The sequence below is a fragment of the Drosophila grimshawi genome, unplaced genomic scaffold (assembly GCF_018153295.1).
Source record: "Drosophila grimshawi isolate 15287-2541.00 unplaced genomic scaffold, ASM1815329v1 contig_311, whole genome shotgun sequence".
NCBI classification, from domain to species: Eukaryota; Metazoa; Arthropoda; class Insecta; order Diptera; family Drosophilidae; genus Drosophila; species Drosophila grimshawi.
Genome location: NW_025063098.1, coordinates 18,516,729 through 18,537,578, shown reverse-complemented (window position 1 = coordinate 18,537,578; position 20,850 = coordinate 18,516,729). Strand labels below are relative to the sequence as shown.

General features: G+C 46.0%; 6 protein-coding genes across 6 annotated transcripts; 2 read left to right on the top strand and 4 right to left on the bottom strand.

The window, feature by feature from the left end:
- Positions 1-6,006: 6,006 nt before the first annotated feature.
- Positions 6,007-6,672, bottom strand: LOC6567497 (RUS family member 1). Its single transcript, XM_001993763.2, has one exon. The coding sequence runs from the start codon at positions 6,620-6,622 to the stop codon at positions 6,122-6,124; it is 501 nt and encodes a 166-aa protein (XP_001993799.1). The 5' UTR covers positions 6,623-6,672; the 3' UTR covers positions 6,007-6,121.
- A 922-nt stretch (positions 6,673-7,594) lies between these two features.
- Positions 7,595-10,554, bottom strand: LOC6567498 (chorion peroxidase). Its single transcript, XM_001993764.3, has 4 exons — positions 10,337-10,554; positions 8,199-10,088; positions 7,965-8,134; positions 7,595-7,910 (listed from the first exon to the last, which is right to left on the bottom strand). The coding sequence occupies exons 1-4, from the start codon at positions 10,492-10,494 to the stop codon at positions 7,627-7,629; spliced, it is 2,502 nt and encodes an 833-aa protein (XP_001993800.1). The 5' UTR covers positions 10,495-10,554; the 3' UTR covers positions 7,595-7,626.
- A 120-nt stretch (positions 10,555-10,674) lies between these two features.
- LOC6567499 (nuclear pore complex protein Nup133) lies at positions 10,675-15,005 on the bottom strand. The gene is made up of 9 exons (XM_001993765.3): positions 14,739-15,005; positions 14,503-14,680; positions 13,895-14,401; positions 13,519-13,831; positions 12,827-13,454; positions 12,567-12,771; positions 11,838-12,507; positions 11,240-11,781; positions 10,675-11,175 (listed from the first exon to the last, which is right to left on the bottom strand). The coding sequence occupies exons 1-9, from the start codon at positions 14,906-14,908 to the stop codon at positions 10,801-10,803; spliced, it is 3,588 nt and encodes a 1,195-aa protein (XP_001993801.1). The 5' UTR covers positions 14,909-15,005; the 3' UTR covers positions 10,675-10,800.
- A 298-nt stretch (positions 15,006-15,303) lies between these two features.
- Positions 15,304-18,487, top strand: LOC6567500 (wolframin). The gene is made up of 4 exons (XM_001993766.2): positions 15,304-15,494; positions 15,556-15,654; positions 15,709-17,297; positions 17,533-18,487. Exons 1-4 carry the CDS (start codon positions 15,431-15,433, stop codon positions 18,406-18,408), a joined length of 2,628 nt encoding a protein of 875 aa, XP_001993802.1. The 5' UTR covers positions 15,304-15,430; the 3' UTR covers positions 18,409-18,487.
- Positions 18,488-18,553: 66 nt separating this feature from the next.
- LOC6567501 lies at positions 18,554-19,126 on the bottom strand. The gene has a single exon (XM_001993767.2). It carries the CDS (start codon positions 19,046-19,048, stop codon positions 18,596-18,598), a length of 453 nt encoding a protein of 150 aa, XP_001993803.1. The 5' UTR covers positions 19,049-19,126; the 3' UTR covers positions 18,554-18,595.
- A 256-nt stretch (positions 19,127-19,382) lies between these two features.
- On the top strand, positions 19,383-20,749 carry LOC6567502 (glutamate--cysteine ligase regulatory subunit). Its single transcript, XM_032740138.1, has one exon. It carries the CDS (start codon positions 19,539-19,541, stop codon positions 20,463-20,465), a length of 927 nt encoding a protein of 308 aa, XP_032596029.1. The 5' UTR covers positions 19,383-19,538; the 3' UTR covers positions 20,466-20,749.
- Positions 20,750-20,850: the final 101 nt, after the last annotated feature.

Here is a 20,850-nt window from a genome sequence, read left to right as displayed (position 1 = left end):
CACGTTTCAAAGGGTTGGACATCACACAATGGGGAGTTCGTCCGTCACCATGCCTGGCCTGCTACGTGTCTTAAGCCATACAGATATTTGTACATGTCACAGGTTTTACAATAATCAAAAAAATACAATCGAATCTTACAAAATAACACGCCTTGCGCTTATACAATTTTGACATAGTAGATTTGGAACATGGGTTACAGAGTAGGTGTATGGTACTAATATACATTCTTGATTGCCTAAGGCCCAAAAGGCCAGAAAGGACTGCCGCCTCTGTACATAACAAACTTAGATAGAAAAATAAACAGAAACAAAAAAAAAATAAAATGTTTACATATAGGAGAAGTAGCGCGTATCTCATGGATTCCCTTTGAGATCAACTTGACGTGCAGAAACCGACAGATACGTGTCGTAACTGTCCGTCCAGGTCGGCTAGGCTAGGCTGAAAGTGAGTGACGAAAGTTACCTGAAAAGCGTTACATAACACCAACAACAACAACATGGATTGGATAACGATGACAACGAGGGAATCGATCAGCTATCAGCTGTTAGAAATCGGATGTCTTGAACCTCTCGCGCGCTGTTGGCATGGATTGCCCTGCCTGCCTGCTGTCTGTTTGCCGTCAGCTGCCTCTTGCTGTATATCGTATTGGGTTCCCTTTACGATTTGGATTTAGGACGCTTTGCTTGCCTTACTTGCTGATCTTGTAATGCCAGAAGTTAATCACATGCATGGAGAGCATAGAGCACGTAGCACGTAGCACGGAGCTTGGAGAGCATGGTGTGTGCGTGTGTGTTTGCCTGTCTCAAGTGTGTGTTTGTGTGTGTGGTGTTGTGTGTGTGTGCGTTGCTGCAGTACCACCTCGCAATTGATTCCCTATTGCGGAATGATGAACGTTGCACCAGGAGTTAAGCGCTCAACTGGCAAAAGTGAAGCATAGGTAGCGTTGCGCTGGACTAGCGGCACTGCTAGCTTCTGCTTCATATCGGCATCGAACACTAATCGCATTTGATTCCCTTTGCGATGGATTTGATTTGGTTTGATTTGATTACACACTGTTCTCGATCTGTGCCAAGGCTAAGAAGTGAGAGGATTTGAGTGGATAATTTGCAAACAGAAATGTGTTAAATCAATTGCATTGATAGAAATACCACCGCTGTGTCATCATCTGTGTAACTGTTGCACAGGATATATAGCTGGCTTGCTGTCTGGCTAGATGGATGGATGGATAGCTGTCTGGCTGGTTGGCTGTCTGATTGGTCGTCGTCGGGGATGCTTGAACACTAATCGCATTTGGTTCCCTTTTGCGATAAACGACGAGCATGCTCTATGTGTAAACATACATTCTCTGGTTGCACACACACACAGAAAAACGCCGAGAGTTGAAGAGAGTGGAGTGGAGCGGAGCAGAGTAGAGTAGTAGTAATAGTAGTGGTAGCTTGCGACGACGACGCTTGGATGCCCGTAGCGTACTTGCAGGCAGCTGCCCGATAACAACGACAACACATCAGCTCGCCTCTTAGTGCGGATGCTGGTGTTTGTGTGGTGTGGCGGGTCTCGGTCCAAACGCGTTTGTTTCCCTTTAGCGCGGACCGAGCGCATATTTCTATGCGGTGCAATGCATTACGTGCTGGACTGAGCTGAACCAGCTTGGCTTGGCTTGGTCTGGCGGCCTGGCCTGGCCTGGCCGAGCTAGGCTTGGTGATGCCACAGATTTGATTGATTGATAGATAGAGAAATATAGAGAGAGAGAGAGCAACAGCCGAGGTCGTCTCTGTTTGCTCATCATCAGTGATCGATCGTGAGTTAGTGCTTTGACCGCCGCCGAGTGGTGCAGGGCTGACCTCTTCATGTGGTGCAAAAAGCTTGGCATGCCATATTCATGTTGCAACAGCAGCTAACGTTTTTCTGGAATGTAAAAACGTTAAGTGTACTTTGCAACGGATGATCACTCGTTGTACTCGCGCATTTGCAATTCAGAGCAGCTATCGCTGGCTGGCAGGTGGTGGTGGTGGTGTTGTTGTTGTGGTGCTGTGGCATTACTGTAGGAGATTTCACTACCTGTGGATCAGTGGTTATGGATGGACTTGATGTATCGTTCTTGATTCCCTTTAACGATTTTGCAGTGTGACACACGCTCGTTGCTGATTGCCGCTGCTTGCTTGATGGGAGGAGAAGAGAGAAAAACGTTTCCGTGCCCAGATCGGACCGGAATACGTGATTCGCAGGCAGTGCACAGAGTTATGTAGCAGAGAGAGATAAGGAAATGTCTCGCACGATGTCATGTGACCGTCTTTTCGCATTTATGTTTAGCTGTAAAACAGGTTTAAGCAAGTCAAGGCGTATTCAGTGTTTGGCTGACCTTTAACGTTTATCGAGATATTCGACCGTTTCTCACAAAATCGATGCGATCAGATCAGATCAATTGCGAGCGATGTTAACAAGTGTCGTGTTGTTGTTGTTATTGCTTTCAAGTTGGCATTTGATTCCCATTGCCTCAAGAAATTTTGCTACATGTACTCGGGGGTCATTTGCAGTGTCTTGTGAACTGTAATAGATATATTATCCTTAGAGAAAAATAACTGTAAACTGGTTGGGAATGGAAAGAGTGGGAGTAAAATTCAGTAGAAAACTTCCTTCCTAGGGGAGTTCCAAGTATTGGAGGATTGGATGTCTGCGCCGAGACGTTCTCTAGTTGTCTAGTTAAGCTATTGGCAGGCACATTCAACTGCGGTCATTTTTATATAGCTACAAGATACGAAAAGAAATATGTTTTTTGTTCCAGGCATATCGAATAATTTACATGAATATTTTATCGATTGGGGGGATGCCTCTCTCTTAAATGGCGCTTCCTCGCTGCCTATCAATATTTTCCGATCAAAGAATTTCCAATATGCGCAGGCACCGCTCAACTGCATCATATTGCTATAAAAATAGGGGAAAAACGAAGAAAGAAAATATGGCAAAGCTCATATAATTTACGTAAGTTTCCTAGGATCCTCGAGAACATTATGCCATTAGCCCATGATAATAAATCCACCTCTCGTTGTCGATTCGAGTTAGTTATTTGGGCAAGTAGCCAGATCTCATCAATGTTTTGTCTTAAACCCATATGTATGTACGGACATATCTTATGCATCTAGAAGAATATAGAATTTCCAGATTGAAGGTGATATATAAAGAGTTACTTTATGCGACGCGATCTCCGTGAATGTTTCTGAATATAGTTTCATTATTGCAGCTCTTTTCAATAGTAGATTAGACGACAATTGTGTGCATCATTTACTTGTGCCTCTAGTATCTTTCTTTGGCTCACAATAGCAACGTGCTAGTGCTAAAAGACAATATGAAACAGAAAACAAACAATATTGTCCAAAGTTAAGTATTAACAAATTAAGTTACGCTTTCGTTTTCGTTTGAGTAGAGTTTCTATCTTGACTCGTATCCCTTTTGCGTGTGTTCTGATATTGGTCGAGTTCTCTAAAATTGCAAAAATATGAAGAGAGAAAAGAATGCTGGATTCGATATCTCGATCCGATCTCGCTTGTTTCTTGATCTCTTTCTTGCTGATGCGCGCAGGCACCGCTCAACTGCGTCGCATCGCTAAAAAATATAAACAAAAAATTGTCTTTGTCCTAAGCTACAGGGTATAACTTTACGTGAGGAGTTCGTTCTCAGTGTGTGTCGTTGATCGATCATCCCATCCAAGTTCCCATCACCCCGACTGGGCGAGGGCGTTGTAAATTAAGAATGTATGCTTCGTGGGCTTCCTTTGGATTATGAGCCAGACGCTCACAGGCACCGTTCAACTGTGATGCATCGCTACAAAAAGATTGAAGCCCACGTATTTATGCAATAAAGAGAATATCAAACTTGTAAGCTTGTTCCTTCAAAACGGGGATGTGCTTGCTTGCTGCGAGTAGACAGACAGTAGATGAATTCCAAGGTATTGCCTAAAGACCTTCCAAACAGATTTCATCTAGCAATCTCTAGAAATGTGTGCAGCAACTGTTTCGCTAAAATCATACATAGATGTGTTTTATACATAAAAAAAAAACAAACAAAAAAACAATATCGAGAATCTGGAGCTCTAAAAAGAAAGCATCCTCTCCGCATTCCTTTTTGGTAGGTAGTATACTGTAATTCAAGCGTTAATTAACGAGCAAAATTCCAATACGGCTTACGTGCCACCCGCCGATAAAAATGAAGTGGAGTGGAGACGACAAAAGGACGTAAACGTAGATGATGTCGACGAAGTTGCTGATCAAATTATTAAGCTTAGAAAAATTCCACAGCGTCGCGCAGGCACATTCAACTGCGAAATTGTTGCTGCTGCTGCTGATGTTGTTTGTTGATTTCATTCTCCTTTTCTGTTGCTGTAAATCTGTTTTGAAAAAGTAATTGGTTTTTGCGTTCGCAGCTGATATACGAATACCGCGTGTATGCAGAAGAGATGTCTGTGTGGATGGATAGGTTGGTTGGTTGGGTGCCGTCAGCAAAACAACTGCTAACCGCATTTTATGTAGAGTAGAGTAGGTAGAGTGATTGTGGTGGTGGTGGTTGGTAGTAGTAGTAGTAGTTGGCACAGGCATTTTTAAAGCGCACACACGTTTGCTGTTGAGCTGAAGCTGCTGCTGCTGCTGCCGCGCGCAATTTCCGCCTTGTCCCCAAATTTATATTTGTCAGCACTGCACTGCATCTGGCATTTCATATTATTTGTTCATTTTTTTCTTTTTTTGATTGAGACTTGGTGGTTTTTGCTGCTGCTGCTGCTGCCGCTGCTAAACTGCTGCTTCGGCGAACTGTGTAGGATATGTCGGCTGGCGTTGCAAACTCGCTGCCTATTTGTGTGTGGTGTTGCAGAAGACGGACAGACGTGAAGACTCACTCAGTGGATATTATTTAAAAACATAAAATCTTTGATGGCGACGATCGACATGTCGCAATTGGATGATGTGAAGAAGGATTATCGATCATTTCATTGTGTTTCGATATCATCATGATGATGTTCTGTTCTTGATGGATGCTGTTTGTGGCTGCTGTTATTGCTGTTTGCCAAATGTTCCGTTCCTCCTCATCGTTGCCATTAACGTTTCGAGGAGCAGGAAAACTGCAAAACAAATTCTGTTATAGAAAAATTTATAAATACGACAAGGGGATGTGTGTTGTGGTGATTCGAGTAAATAATAAAGGCAACACTGATTCAAAAATTACATTTAGTTTTATTTATGTTAACATACAATTTTCAGTTCTGTGTATTTTTGTTTTTCAAGTTCTTTTTTATATATACAATGCTCGCTTTTTGCGACTACAATCTAATGATGTTAATGATAATCAAAAAAAGTTCTTCTATTATTAATTCTTGAGTCTCTTTCGATTCAATATGAATCACTGTATTTTTCGTTTCTTTGCTGATTAAATATTTCATACAATGACGAAAATAGAAATAGCAGACATGGTTATCCAAGGTTTATCCGCTTATGCACGTATGCATACACGTACGAAAGCAACAAACAAAGGCAAAATGCATACATACATATAAATGCATGAATGTACATGCGCGAGAGTGAGTCACTTGCCACAGAAAATAACGTTGTCACTCTCGCACCAGCGGCCATCTGCGCATGTAGATATACACAACACATGCAAGATGGCGTCGCTTACATATCTACACACACACACATATCTACGTACGTGCTTTTCGTCATTGTGAAATCTTTTTCACTATGAAATATTTAATTTGTCTACTTTCAGCAAAAAGACAAACTAAAAAAATGAACTATAGCGTTAGAAGTTAATAATGATAAATTTACAAACCGAGTGTGAATTTTTTCCGGAACCAAAGGCTTCTTTTTTCTGGTGAGCGTTGATAGACAGAGACAGCGTCAGCGCCATTGACTCACACCACCCGCTTTATACGAAGGCCATTTGCTCATCCTGATCATTTATCACACTCTTCTTCACAGCCTCTTCACATTTTTCTTTACAATTACGTTTTGCGACTGCAAATGAGAAATTTCTTGCGTAATAAAACTAATTTAACAAACAAATCAAAATAGGAAATGAGAAAGAAACAGTTATGCTCAAATATTGAAGTGTCAAAATACGGTTGTCTCTTTCAGGCTAACTGCTGACAGCAATTGCGCAGCTGCTTTGTTTGTTGCTGTTGTAATTGTTGCTGCTCCCATTGTTCGTTCCGTTGTTGTTGTTGCTTTTGCTGCTGCTCAAACTGCTCAGAAAATTATCGAGGCCACTCAGTTCGTTTCTCCACAAATTATTTTCAATATTGCGTCGCTCAAATTCGGCAGTCTTTTCCGCATTACCATCACAATTATTATGCTGATATTTTTCATCCGCATCACTCGCACAATGCGTTCTGCCATGTGGTGTTAATTTTGTTTGTATGTCGAGCCAACGACTGAATCGTTCCTGTTGTTTCCTGCGCAATTCGTGCTCGGCATGAAAAAGCGCCGTTGACAAAATGGCGTTGACACGTAGGCTGCCAGAGCCACGCATTTTACGGCGCATTTGTACACGTTTCATGCGAAAATTACGCACCCAATATGTTAACGTTTTGGGCTGATCGATGCCGTCAACAGCAGACTCATCGTAATAAGCAACCATTTTCGTATGACGCTATATTAAATGACTTTCTTCAGTATATACACACACAAACACACCTTTGCTGCTCCTCAAACGTTGACATGCGCGCACACAATCTGGTTGTGTAACATTCCAGACACTGAACTTATTGTTAGACTAGCACGTCTACACGGCGCGACTTTTCAAAGGCAAATGGTGGAAAATGCGAGAATGACGCTGTATTTATGACTGCGCTCGCAGCAGCGAAACGTATTGCTACGCGACGCGAGCAAATGTAGTACCTGCGTTAATCCCTTTTATGAACAGCTGCAAACGTCGAGGGTAGCAAAACCGAGTTCACAAGAAACTTGTTACTAGGTAAAAACCCTATGTGCGAGCAATTTCGTTTATTGCTACCTGAATGTTTCTTTTCAAAGAATAAGTAAATTGCACCCTATAAAATTATGCAGCAGGCAGAATTACTCTCATTTTGAAGAGCTGCCAACTCATGAAAATGAACATGGTGAAAAGCAGATTAACGAAGACTCTTGCTTATCGATAGAAATTCGAGCAAGTTCGTGCATGTTCGTTATTTATTGAACTGTCTGTCAACTGAATTGTTGGTTTAGGAGAATGGGCTCCAATTCAAATGTATATGACAATTAAGTAAGTACCAGAAGGGAAACGATTTAAAGTACAGTTTACTCAAGTCTTTGAAAATTTTCGCTATGGCTGCGCTGATATTTGGAGATGAATGTCGATTCGAATGTCTTGCATTTTTATTTACCTTCTGAGTTTTTGTGCAAAAAAAGCAGTTTCAAATCCTGGCACAACCTATCGAAAAATCAGTTCAGCGTCCCTCTCAGAGCTCCAACTATCGATATGTGACAGAGTCAGTAGCGCGCCAACAAACAGCCCTGTTCTTGGCTTTAATTACACAAACGGATATCCGATTCAAGCTATCATATACATCATATCATGTATAAGTAATTTTGATAGTTGCAAGTTGTGGATCGATCGGGGGTATTTATTATTTATAAATGTAGCTACAGTCTTTCATGATTGATCGTTGCTTTTATATTATTATTATGCATCAGCCGCACCAATGACATTGCCTGACTAAAGCCCGCCCTGTGCAGTTGGGGCTCCATTATCGCCTCCGACCAGGGCTGAAAGTCAAATTGAAAGCCCTCCAAATTCGTGCAGTTTACATGGCGATTGTCATCTCCTTGCTGGCGTTCCATAAGATGTGGACGCACCTGTTGAATGTTATCGGAATTGCGACAAATGATGGCAGCCAAGCTGCTCTTGTAGATTTCATCCAGTTGTGCTGTGTGATATATAATTTTTAGAAACTACAGGGTATATTTTTTATCTTGCCTACTTTTTGTGAATCTCTGTGGTCCTATTTTACGCTCATACCAAAAGGAATCGCCAAGTTTGAGGCGTATAAATTGATCAGAAACCAAACAGCTGAGCAGCGGACCAAAGATGGCGCCCTCTAGCGGCGGCTCACTGAGTGCACCCGTATAGAGGTCCACATCCTGTGGCGAACTGAGGTGTGAAAACGAATTGAAATAAATAAATATACATGTAAGACATTAAGGGAATTACTCACGCATATATTTGTCTGATGGACTCCAGAGTTGAGTTGTCGACGGCTCGTGCCATCTGCTCCCAGGTATCCACTGGTGGCAGACGACAGTGGCGCCTGAAAACCGGATATGCGGGAATACCCTGATCGCGACCTCGTTGAATATTCAGCGAAACCAAGTCCAGGCCACAAATGGGCAGCCGGTCCTCGGTAGTGCCCTCGAATAACTTCTGGGTGATCTCCAGCGAAAAGAAGGGATCCACACGGAGCACCGGCGTATTCGAGGCTGTCTGCAGGGCGTGATCGATGCCATGGCGTACCCACAGCGAGAACGGATTGAAGAGCATCTTGTGCAGCTCAATGGACTCGGGTGTGCTGTGGTCCCTGGACACATTGAACAGACCCGGCAGCAGCGTGTGGGCAAATCGGAAAGCGGCCGCCGCAAAGCAATTGGCAATGTTGGGATTCACCTCTGGATCGTATGTGTCCGGTGCGTGTGGCTGTCCACGGGCAGGCAGCAAACCCTTCGCCTCGCTCAGATTGCGACCCAGGAGCACGGGCAAAAATTCATTGTAGGTAATATGGGCTATTTGGGCGGCGAGTATTTTCCGGGCCTCCTGATAGACATGCTCATCATCCCAGTCTGGATTAATCGCGTTCAATCCACGTGCCAGATAATTGTGATGCCTTGCCCACAGCAGATGCATGGAGGTGAGCAGCAGATTCTCATTGGCCCGATCATCGCCCGACTCGAAACAGTATTTACCCTGACGCGTCATCTGGAGACGATTGCAGCCATCCTCCGGATTCGAGGAGATGGGCAACAGTTCCCTCCCATCATCGGTGAGAAACATGCGCAGCGTACCATTGATGTAGCTCCTCAGCTGGCGCTGCCGCTGCTCCAAATTGCCATAGACAACCGAGCCATCAATGAAAGCCGTCGCCTGATTGAACTGTTCACGTGGTCCAAATCTTCCAGTTGGAGCTGGAGCTGAGCGCACAAAATTCATGCAGCTCAGATTGTACTGCTTGTAGTATGGATCATCCGCGAGTATCTGGACGGGAAAGCATTCCGGATGCTGTTGTTGCGTCTTGGCCACACAGCAATCAATGGATTCACCCTCCTGCGAGGTGGTCAGCGACGTGGCCGTAATATCATGGTCCAGGAACTGTCCAAAAACCGCTAGCATCACAGTGAAATTCGAATCTGTTTCGTAGCTGGTACGATGAATGCTCAACGAGACTTGACGCGCCGGCGGCAATTTACCCACATGACTAATCCGTGGCGCTGCAATGCCATCGGCATAGTCTGGTGCCACCATGCGGCGATAGGGCACCATGGAGGCGCCATAGGTGCGCGGATGCAGCTTGTTGTTGCAGACACCTGTGCTCCGCCTGAAACGCTCATTGAAATCACAATCCAAACGGAGCACGGTGGGATCCAAAAGCACTATGGGTGGACCAAGTCCAATATTGCTGCGTCCCGGCTGCTTGGTATAGTTAAATCTCTGGGCAATGTTAAGCGTCGCATGGTTCTCCACATAGCCACGACGCGCCAACTTGCGGGCCTCCGGATTGGTGCTCAGCGAACGATAGTGCCGAAATTGGGGCGTATCAAAGGCACTCGGCTGCAGTCCCTCCTCGAGTATCTCACGATCGCCCAGCGCCTTGATGCCCGCACTCACCGCCTGGGCACCTTCATTGGGATCCAGCGTCGCTTGGCGCAGCGCCCAATCCGTCTCCGGCTCATCGGGTATGGGTTTCTTGATGGCGGCCAGTGTCTGCCACAACGACGGCGCATCCGTTTCGTTCGTGGCAAAAAAGTAGCTGGGACCATCATCATCGCCACTGCTTCCAGTGTAGCCACTGCCACTTAACCACAGCGCCAGGAGCAAGGCGGCAATTACAATCACGCTGTGATCAAAGAAATGAAATTAATTTGTGGCTTAGCGATTTAAGCAGCTATCAAATGACAAACTCCACCACAGAGATTAACTGTGTGCCACCCATATACATTTTTTCTTATGAGAGAAACTTAATATAGTAAATCCGATGTGGCAACAAAACATATATATAAATATATGTGTGTAAGAAAAGGGAAAGCACTTCGAACACGAATTCCAAAAAGAAACTCAGTTATTTAATTATCTCCTTGGACTCACATAAATGTGATGGTGATGCAGCACTGGAACTGTTTCATTTTGGAGCGTCGGGCTCGCGGTGAGACACCGCCCGGAAAGACATAGCTGGGCCCCTGGTAGGGCGGCAAAACAACGTAGCCGGAGCTGCTGGCGGTCAGCGGCGTTGTTTCGTCCGTCATGATCAAAACACAACTGATGCGACGGCAGGTCGGAGTGCAGCCGCTGGTTAAAGCCAGTGACAACACTTGGCGGGCTTCTGCTCCACTCGCCACACTCGAGATACTTTCGCTAGCAGAAATAGCAAACAGCAACTACAAACAGCAACTACAAACAGCAACTGCAAACAGCAACAAAGCAACTTAGTTTATAATATTTTATAATGCGTGCGACAGCAGGCAACAAAGCTGACAACTGTCCAAGACAAGAGACAAAGTTCAGTCGTTGGTTGTTAATCTAAGAGTATGTTTTAATAATTCTCCACATTTTTACAGCTCCATGTCTTCTGTTTGTTTGAACAAATCGCCGACATACTCGTAGGCGAGTTTCAGTAAATATTGAAATGTCTGCTGTTGCGGCAGATCGCCCAGTTCCATGCTCTCCAAAAAATCCTCCATGGGCGGCAGGAAGCCGTCGGTATCTTGGCCAATTAGCTGGGAGATTTCGATGATTTTAAAGAACAGCAGATTGTGTATATAATTAACCGCATTGTTGGCATCGTAATCTGTCCAGTTGTCGCGTCGAATGGCTGCACACCAAATCTTGTGTCGCAAGTCATATGCCTGATCCACGTAGTTGAGCAACTCCAAGGCCTTGCGGAACTCGACTTCGGTCGCTGAGTCGTTCTCCTCCGCAATGAACAACTGCAACGCAAAACCAGTCTTAACAAGTTATATATTATGATCGATGTAAATCGAGATTACTCACATTAATGATTTCCTCCACTTTGAGCACCTTTTGATCGTTGGCATCAAAGCCAAAACTTTGCAGCACATTGTGAGCCAAATAGGATTGGTATTCAATGATAGCCAGTTCGGAATTGATTTTCTCGACTTGTGCCGACAAATCGGCATCAGGCGCCGCAAGTGCAGACAATTTTGAGAGCGATAACATAGATTTTTTGCGTGCCACAAATTCCGATTCACCTTGGGCCAGATCGAAGAGCACTTTGGCGGCGCGCTCATGGTTGCCGTTGAATATGAGCTGAATCCAACCGAGTGATGGATGATCGCGCATGAATTGCGCCAATGCCGGCTGGTTTGACTTGAATCGTTCAAATACCTCACCATGTCGATTCTGACGCAAATGCCAATTGATGGCAAACTGTGAGAAATCGTGCTCCTCGTATTTGCGTGTGAATTCATCCAGTCGTTCATTATCCTGCGTCTCATCGCAGATGACCACCAGACTCTGAAAGTCCAAATACTTTTCGGCTAGCCGAGATGCGCACTCGTACTGCTGATCCTTAACTGCAAGGGGAGCAATCAATGGATATGCTTTTGGCTCATGTTTCTGAACTACTCACTTAGTACTGAGATTAGTTCGCGTCGCTGGGATTCGAACTGTTGCTGCAGCACCTGAAACTTTTCCGTGCCGCGCACACTATCCAGATAGTTCTTGCGTCCCTCCAGCACCATGTCCATCAGTTCCAGTATCTGCTGATAGAGCACATGCTTCAGCTCCGACTCGGTGACGCATTGCGCCCCATAACGCACCGTGATGTCGATGAGGCGGACGAGCGAATCGTGGCAACCAGCGCTGCCCACTGTCGCTGTCCAGGGCTGATTCTCGCATGAATTGGCGGGCGGCTTAAAGCTACTAGCATTCTGCTCCCGATGTCTCAGCACTGGCCCCAGTGTGCCGAGCACAATAGTGTTGATGTCGGCTATAAACTGGGCCACCATTGCTGTGGTGCGATCTTGGGATGCAATCCGATCGTCGGCCATGTCTGCGAGTGCCATATAGATGCACTGAAACTTGCACAGCTTCACGTAGAATATATCCTGGGCGGTCAGGCTCTCATAGGGCTTCTCATCCCAGTGGGCGACAGTGAAATCGATGACCTCATCAATCAGTTTGGGCATTTTAGATTGCAGCGCCCGCAAAGCTGTGGCAGCCACAATCTTTTCGCTTATATCGGCCAGAATGTAGGATGTATGCTTGAGCACATTACTGCCACAGGGTATGGCATTCAACTGTAAAAATTAAGAATATTAGATATTTATATATATTAAGGATATATCAAAGTGTAAACCTTCTCCCAGAGTGCACTAAAGTGCAGAAAATCAATAAAGTGCTGGAAGGCGATGCCCTTGTCGCGCAGCTGATGGATGATCTGCATTGAGTGGGAGCTGCCCAGCGCATATCGCTCGCCATCGTACTCCTCAATGGCTGACTGCCAGCGCGGATCCCCGATGGGCAGATCCTCAGCCAAATCTTCGGCAATAGTGATGACAATTCTGAAAATTATTATTAAATCCATGTCTTTGGTATTAACGTAAATAAATATTTAACCTGTCCAGCTTGTAGGCATCCAGGGGAGCACCCTTTGGATCGCTCTCTGCAATGCTATCCATTACATCGGCGAGAACTGTTTTGACCATTTGATTGTTGCGTTTCAGGCGATACAAGAATGCGGCCTTAAGTTGGCCGACACCATTGTTGAAATCCGCATAGACCTCATCCGGATCCAGCTGATACATGGGCAAGCAATTGGAGTTTTCCTGCGACATACTTTGATTGGCCACATTGAAACTGGCATCGAACGGAAAATATACATCGCTCGGGTTCAGGTTGCTCAGGTTCATCATATCGAAGGGTTCAAAGTTGCCCGGCGTGATGCCGACGAGGCCATGTGTGCGGCTGAAGAAAAGCGGTATTCGATTGCACATGGCGGCGCTAAGGATGCGATCCTCATGCAAATGGAACTCCACCTTCTCCATTTCATTTTCGCCGGTTGGCAATAAATTTACCAAGCCCAGCGGATAAACCACTTTCGGCGTATACAGATACAAATTCGAGGCACCAACCATGATGCGCACGCTGAGGCATTCCTGCACCGTTTTGGCACTGTAGAACTTTTGCAGCTTGAGCGGCGTCAAGCAATCCAGCAGCATGCGTTCTGGACCAGCGCTGGCCACCACTACAAAAAAAACAATCAAATTAGTCTCTGATTAGGAAAGAGTTGTTGCTAGTTGTAAGCTTACTTATGGCGTAGTTCATCTGGGGCGCATGCCCATGATTGACTGCACCCACTAGCATATAGTGATAGTTATTGGCCACATGATAGTCCATGAAATGCAATTCGACATCGACGTTCTCGTTGGGCGTGCGCACATTCCAGAAATTCAAGAGTAGCATCTCACGCATTTTACGCAACAGCTCCACCTCCTCGTAGATTAGCTGCTCGGTGTTGCCCTTGTTGGAGAGAAGCCAACGCTGGAGTCCGCGATCTGAGAGCACGGTGACAATACTTTCGCCATTCTTTGTGTTGCTCTCACAGCACATGCCAACTAATAACTACACGAGGAGCAGACGAACATTAATTGGCTGCTGATGATGCAAAAGAATTATGTTTCTCACCTGATCCCTATCGCCACCGTTGTTCATACCGATTAGCATGGATGCCACTCGCTTGCCAAAGCCGCCCAGTAAACTAGTCGCTGGCTTAATGGTCTTGTGGTGCAGCGTATAGCGACCCTTGCTGAGGCCCACGCGCAGGAACACCAACGTACACGTGGAGGTGACAGCAAGATAACCCTGCTGCGTGGGCAAATTCAACAGCTGGACAAACTCCTGCCCCGTCAGTATGGACAGATCCACCGAATTGTTATCGTGCGCTATCGATGCCCAGTAGCGTACGTCTCCAGTCGCAGAGACCGCAATGCAGGAAGCCATCGCTTGACTGTCCTCCGTCTGGAAAACGCTAACCAATTCGCTCTTGTGCCCAATATCGCTGTGGGGCAGCGTCAGCTCGCGACATTGTGCCGACGTCGCTCCTCGTTTACCCAGCCGGGGCGGCGAGTTTGCCTGGCCAGCGCCGCTTTTATTTCTGTACTGCCAAATCAGTAAGCGACGACCTTGAACAACCTGATATACAACAAGGACATTCATACAAATAAACCCATATAAACTAATTGAATACTTTACACAATTAGATGAACAACAGAATATGTGTTGATATTGCTTACCCATGCGTAGCCATTTTGTGCAATCTTGGCTGAAACCGTGTTGCCCATGGTTCCAGTAAAAGTCAACGCTTCGTTTACGGCAACTGGCAGAGGATTGCCAAAGATCTCGACGACATTGTAATCTGATCGGATGCCCGGTATGGACTGTGATGTGGAGCGTCCCGACAAGCTAAGGCGACTACAGAAGTATATGCATTTATTATTGAAAATAGTAAAGGATTTATTGCATATCTCACCTATTACTCAGCCCAGTTTTCTTTAAGGCTCCTGGCGAGGCGCCTAGATTAGGGTTCCCTCCAAAAAACGATTTGCGTGTGCTGTCTGCCGTTGCCGACGTGCTGAAGCGACGCAGGTTTGGTGACTCCCTCGCTTTGTTAAACAACTGCTTCTGCATGTTTCGATCCATTTTGACTTAAATAAGTTAAGCAATTCGAATTATAAACAAAAAAAACACATGTACACTGAACAAATTACGCCGGGTAGCGATTGTCGCGAGCTATCGATAACTGCAACTGATAACTAGCAAGCGATAGTTCTCAACGATAACAGTCGAGCGCGCTTGCAAATTGAAGCCAGTGTTGTCAAAATTTAAATAAATGCGATTGGCAAAATGCGTGCGCAAGAAGGCAAAAAATTAAATAAAAAGCTTAATTCTGAATGACTTGATTTGGACTAACAATATGCTCTGGTTACACCCATAAAGTAATTTTTGCAAACATTTCCCAACATAGCTATTTCAAAGCCAAAATGCCAACACTGATAGAATCCATTTGAACGAATAAGTTCCTTCGTTCGTTCGTTCATTCGTTCCTTTTGAGTTTGGTCGTTGCACAGAATGAACTCCAAATGATTTGGTGCAACTCTAAATTGCACTCTAAAGCGTAAACAATCAGCAGAATCAGCAGCCTTTTGCAATTTGTTGCTCTCGATGGCCACCTGGACACAAAACGCACCGACAGGTGTCAGCAAAAGGCGGCGCTGGAATCTCGAAGGTAATCCAAGCTGTTTTAGCTATTTATAGAGCTCTTTGTGTATGTTTCGTGTGTTTTGCAGACCGAGCCTCACTGAACAAATTGAAGGAACACATTGCCGAAGAGGGATGCCCTCAAGTGCAGTATGATTTGGGCAAGAAGCTGCTGGAGAATGCCATCGGTATGTAAATGTCAAGCAGAAAGAATTCATTTGACATCTCTAACCTACACACAGAGCCCAACGTAGCCAATGAGAGCCAGAAGGCGGTGCATTGGCTGGTCAGCGCTGCTCAGCAGGGACACGAGGAGGCACAGCGTCTGCTGCGCAAATGCTACAATGCCGGCAATGGCATTACAGCCGAGAATGCGGATGAGGTGCGGAGCTGTCTGGCCATGACGCCCGGCGAGCGCGCAGCCCGCAAAGCGGCCCGTGAACTCTTCGCTTGCCTGTCGAATGGCAATGAGCATATTACGCCCAAGCAGCTGGAGCGAAAGATGCGACGCATTTATAATTTGCAACGGAAGCGTAGGCGTCGTGGCGCTGGTGCTGCGGATGCTGCTTACTCCTCGTCCAACACGGATGAGGAGAGCAGCGAGTGCGAGAGAGAGGCACTCGAGGATGCTGCGACCATTGGGCGAGCGAATGTGGAGCGACGTCGCTTCATTACCGAGGCGCATCTCGTCTCGGCTGCCTCCAATTACAGTGCCGGACGCATGCCGCAAGTTAATGAGACACTGACGCTGTCCGTGCCACATCCACAGAGTCTCGATCATGTGCCATGTTTCTATCGCCTGATCTTTCATCCGTTGGTCTTCTTCACGCTACTTTATCATCGCTTGATCAATTTGGTTGTCGCCCTGCCCGCCATGCTGCCGCTCAGCGTGCGCTGCAGCCTGCTGGTGTTGCTCTCCTGGTGGAGCACCATCGAGGACAGTGAACGTCATATGTTGCCCATTATTGGCTATTATTTGAGTTTGAGCGTCATGCTGTGGGCCACGTGCCGCATGCTGAAGACCAAGCAACAGTTCGTGGACTTTCGCATCTGGTCCGGTTTGTTTCTCCGATACGGGGACCACAACATTGAGGCGGAGATCTCGGAGCAGCGTTTCCTGCGCAACAATATGAAACCGTATTTGTATTACTTTTGTGCCTTCATCTGCAATCTGATTGTCTACCCACTGGTCACCGATGCCTGGCTGCCTCACTCGGAGCTGACAATTATCTCGGGTGCCTGCACCTTCATTTCCCTCGGCGTCTTCATGTACTCCTCATCCCAATTGCTTCCCGATTGGCTGATCGTTGTCTCCTTTGCCGTCAATGTGCTCGCCAAATATCCATATGAACTGGATGAGGTTGTGTCCACCCACTGGCGTTTCCTGGATTTGCGTGTGCCCACCTTCTCCTCCTTTGTCATTGGCAACGGCATCGAATTCTGCCTGAACTGTCGCACGGCCCTCTACCTGCTGATACCCATCCTGCTCGTGTTGGTGGCCAAGCGTTCCAGCTGGCATGGCGTCTACACCTATCTGATACCACACTGCGTCACGCTCAGCTGGCTGCAGGTGTGCATTGTCACCTCCCAGAGTGCCACAGTCTTTGGAGCCATGCGTGCCGCTTTGGGTTTGGCTGGCATCGTCCTTTTCCTGCCCCTCTTTGGCATTGTGGCGCTGCTTGTTCCCGTGTTCGTTGCCATCGATAGCATCGGTCTGACCAGCGAGCATCTGCGCTGGGGCACCACTGCCATCGTTTGCGCTCTGGTGGTGCTCCTCTCCTGCGTCATGGCTGTCAACCGTGCCACCCAGAAGTACATCACCATGTTGCAAGTAAGTTCGACAGATTATAATTGATAATTATTAAATTGATATCTACAAATGATGCAGCTTACTCAGGAAATATTTAGTTATTTTATTCCAATAATTGCTGTTATTTTTAAACATTTCTAAAAGTCTCTTTTCGCAAGCTATAAGTTGGAATAGTCTAGATTTGAAACAAACCCAAAAAACGAAATTTTTAATTTTAAAATATTCTAACTAAATATTTATTAACTTCTGCTTCCAGCTGCTTATTGGCCTGACCACGGCCTGTCTGCTGGTCTTTCCCTACATGACGTCTAGTTTCAAGGATACGCCACGCTTTAATGCCATGCCCACCGTTCTGTCCAGCCCAACTGTCGGCATGCACTCCATGCCAGATGCGCTGCAATGGGAACGCTTCTACGAGCTGTGCGCGCATCCCGTGCAGGAGCAGCCAAATAAGATTAAAGCCCAACTGCGTTGCTCCCATCTCAATGGCATGTATGTGTCGTGGGAGGGCAGGGTGAAGCATGTGCAGATTGCACGCGTCTCGAATATGCTGGAGGATATCGTCGCCAACTATCTGCCCACATGGCTGGGCAAACTGTTGCGCTGTGTGCACGGAGAGAACATTGCCCAGCGCTTCAAATGTGATCCGCAGCAGGAGACGCACTGCGTCGAATGGCAACGTGTGATTAAGACGCTCAGTGCTCAAATGGGCCAGTGTACGCTGCAGCGCTGGAATCGCTACGAATACGAGCTGCTCGTCCAGGTGGCTGCCACAGGGAGTCTGCTCGGTCGCTCTGTCGCTTCGGATGTGGTGCTGCGTGCCCACCATGACTTTGGCAACTTTACACAGTTGCTGCATCGAGGCGATCGCGTTCTATTCTATGGCACATTGCACAATTCCCGCCAACTGGCGAACAATGTGCGGGAGCACTATGTCCTCGGCTCCAGTGCGCCACCTCAGGTGGAGCTAAAGACGATTGAGTGTGTGGACTGCAAATCGCCCGATTTGGGCACAGTTAGCATTCACCGGACTGTGTTGACGTCTCCAGTGGATGCACGCATGCAGGATCTGATGCGAGGCATTAAATATCTCCTAAATGCACTGCTCAGTCCCTTGATTACATTCAAATAGATGCCTCTAGCTCCTCAAAATGATATTACTTAAGAAATACAAATACAGATACAGTTTAATTGTTAAAACTACAGTTTAATTCAATTTGATTGACTTCACTTAATCGATGAGAATAATTGAATTATCTTTGGATTTAAGTTTAGCTAATAAGGGATGCTTGCTTTCATAAGTTATCCGGGAGCAAATCCTAGTTAAGAAGCTCATCCATCTGCAGCGCAAGGAGCTCATCACTCTCGAAGTTGGGCAGATCAGTGTGGGAAATGGGAAATGCTGAATCATTGATATATTCGTTTGGCGACGGTGTTCTTGATAAGAAATTCGATTTGTTCTCCACATCTAAGTGCAAGTCAATCTTGCACGTAACCAAGAATTGGGCGGATATGTTGATGTCCACCGAATTTGTGGGATGAAACTCGCAAGGCTCAGAGCAAGCAAATAGTTTGGGCGAATTAATCAGCAACTGAACGCCAGCTAATAAAAGTTTGCGATGTGTTGGATTGTCGATGCCCAGCATTATGAGATCACTGTTGATGATTTGTTGACACTGCTCAATGGTAATGTAGCCGCGCTCTAGAAAGCAATGCATATACTTCTCCATGGTGAGAAAAACAAGCCATTCGCGCACCTGTTTGGAACACATTATTTCTGCTGAAATTAACGATCGATAATTTTTTTGGTTTGCCAACTGTCCCGTTGCAGGAGGCGCGCAATTCAATTTTCCGATAGTTTGTTCTGCGATAAAATGAGCTAGTTCCAGTGTTGATAATCGCTCTTTCATTAATAACAAAATTCATTCTAAGAATTGTCGCTAAGGTACCAAAAATGGTTAAGAGTTTACTCAATTATTAATAATTAAAATTGACTTAACTAAATGAATTTATTTGATTTGCCATGCAAAGAATTTGACGATGTTTATGGTTTCGAAACGTATCGATGATGCGATATATCGATTGTTTTGATGCAGCACTAGTGCAAGGCGTATTTAAGTGCCGTTGCTCACGATGTTCGAGGCAAAATAGAAACACTGGCCGACGAGTGCGATTGTCGGGGCCATATTCATAAGTCACAAGTCGTCACTTATCTACTGGATTACAACTGGAAAAGCGGGCGGAGATATAAGCAACAGCAGTATGATACCAACAATAACGAAAAACTACCAGAACGTGGTAATTAGTACGGGCAACATCATCAACAACGAACTGGGCCAACGCCAATCGAACGAGGAGCTCTACGATGGCCTGCAAAAAACGCTGCACGATGACCCAAAATCATCGACGTCCGACAGCGTTGTGGTCGAAATTGACAAGCTGCATGGCCGCGTGCTGTGCGCGACACAGGAGCTAAACAGCAAACTGACGGAGAATGGACGCAATGAGATTAGCATCGGTGCAAAGATATTCCTTAACAAGAACTCCACGGAGAGTGTGAATGAAGCGCTGGAAGCGCTGCTTAACATACTCAATGTGACACATGTGGACAACGTGGTGTTGGCCTATCATCCGAACGTTGCCAGCGCAACGCCATTGGCCACAACAACGCCACGTTCGCCCTGTGCAGAGGCAGCCGCCGCCGCCGCCGCGGTTAGTAGTGGAGGTGCCCCCAGCAGCAACAGCAGCAGCGTCACCGATTCGGCCAACAGCTGGAGTGCACGTAATGGTGACCAGGGCATCTCCGACCTGAAGATACTCTATAAGGGCCTTGAGCGGTATGCGCTCAAACAACAAATCAAACAGTTGGGCATTGCGGATCTGGATGCCAAAGCGCTCGCCGAGATATACAAAACATCGGAGGTGGCGCCATCCATCGCACAAGTGAATCTGGCCGCCTGCTGTGTGGTCCCCGTGGAATTGCAGGAATTCTGTCGTGATCATGAGCTGGTCCTCAACACACACAGTGATCCCGAACTGTTGCTGCCCGAGGAACGGTTCTCCTTCCTGGCGCCCGGCTATACAATCGATTGGTCACTGCGCTACCAGGTCTATGTCCGTTGTCGTGGTGTTCTCACTGCCAAGGGTTACATTGTTGGTGCCTCCAAGCCGAGCCGAGCCAATAATTGAGCACGTAAATCGCGCTGGCCATCAAAAGCTGAGCTGAATTTTCTAGTGTATAGTTTATGCACATATACATTATATGTGTGTAGTGGCTGTATATGTCTGTATGTATGTATGTGCTACTGTACTTATTGTTTGTTATACAAAACCCTAGATGAGAACAGAAAGTCACCCGTAATTAATTATACTACATATATTTAATGTGCGCTCTTTGAAACGATTTGATTGTGAACAGTTTTTTTCTGCTATACTATTTTTTCGAGAGAAAATAAACAGTCTCTGAAACAAACTAATTACATTGTTAATGACTATTCGCCTATTCCTATTCCCATTATCGACCATTTTCAGCTTGTGGTCAGCATGCATGGTAAGTATAAATAATTGAGGCGGA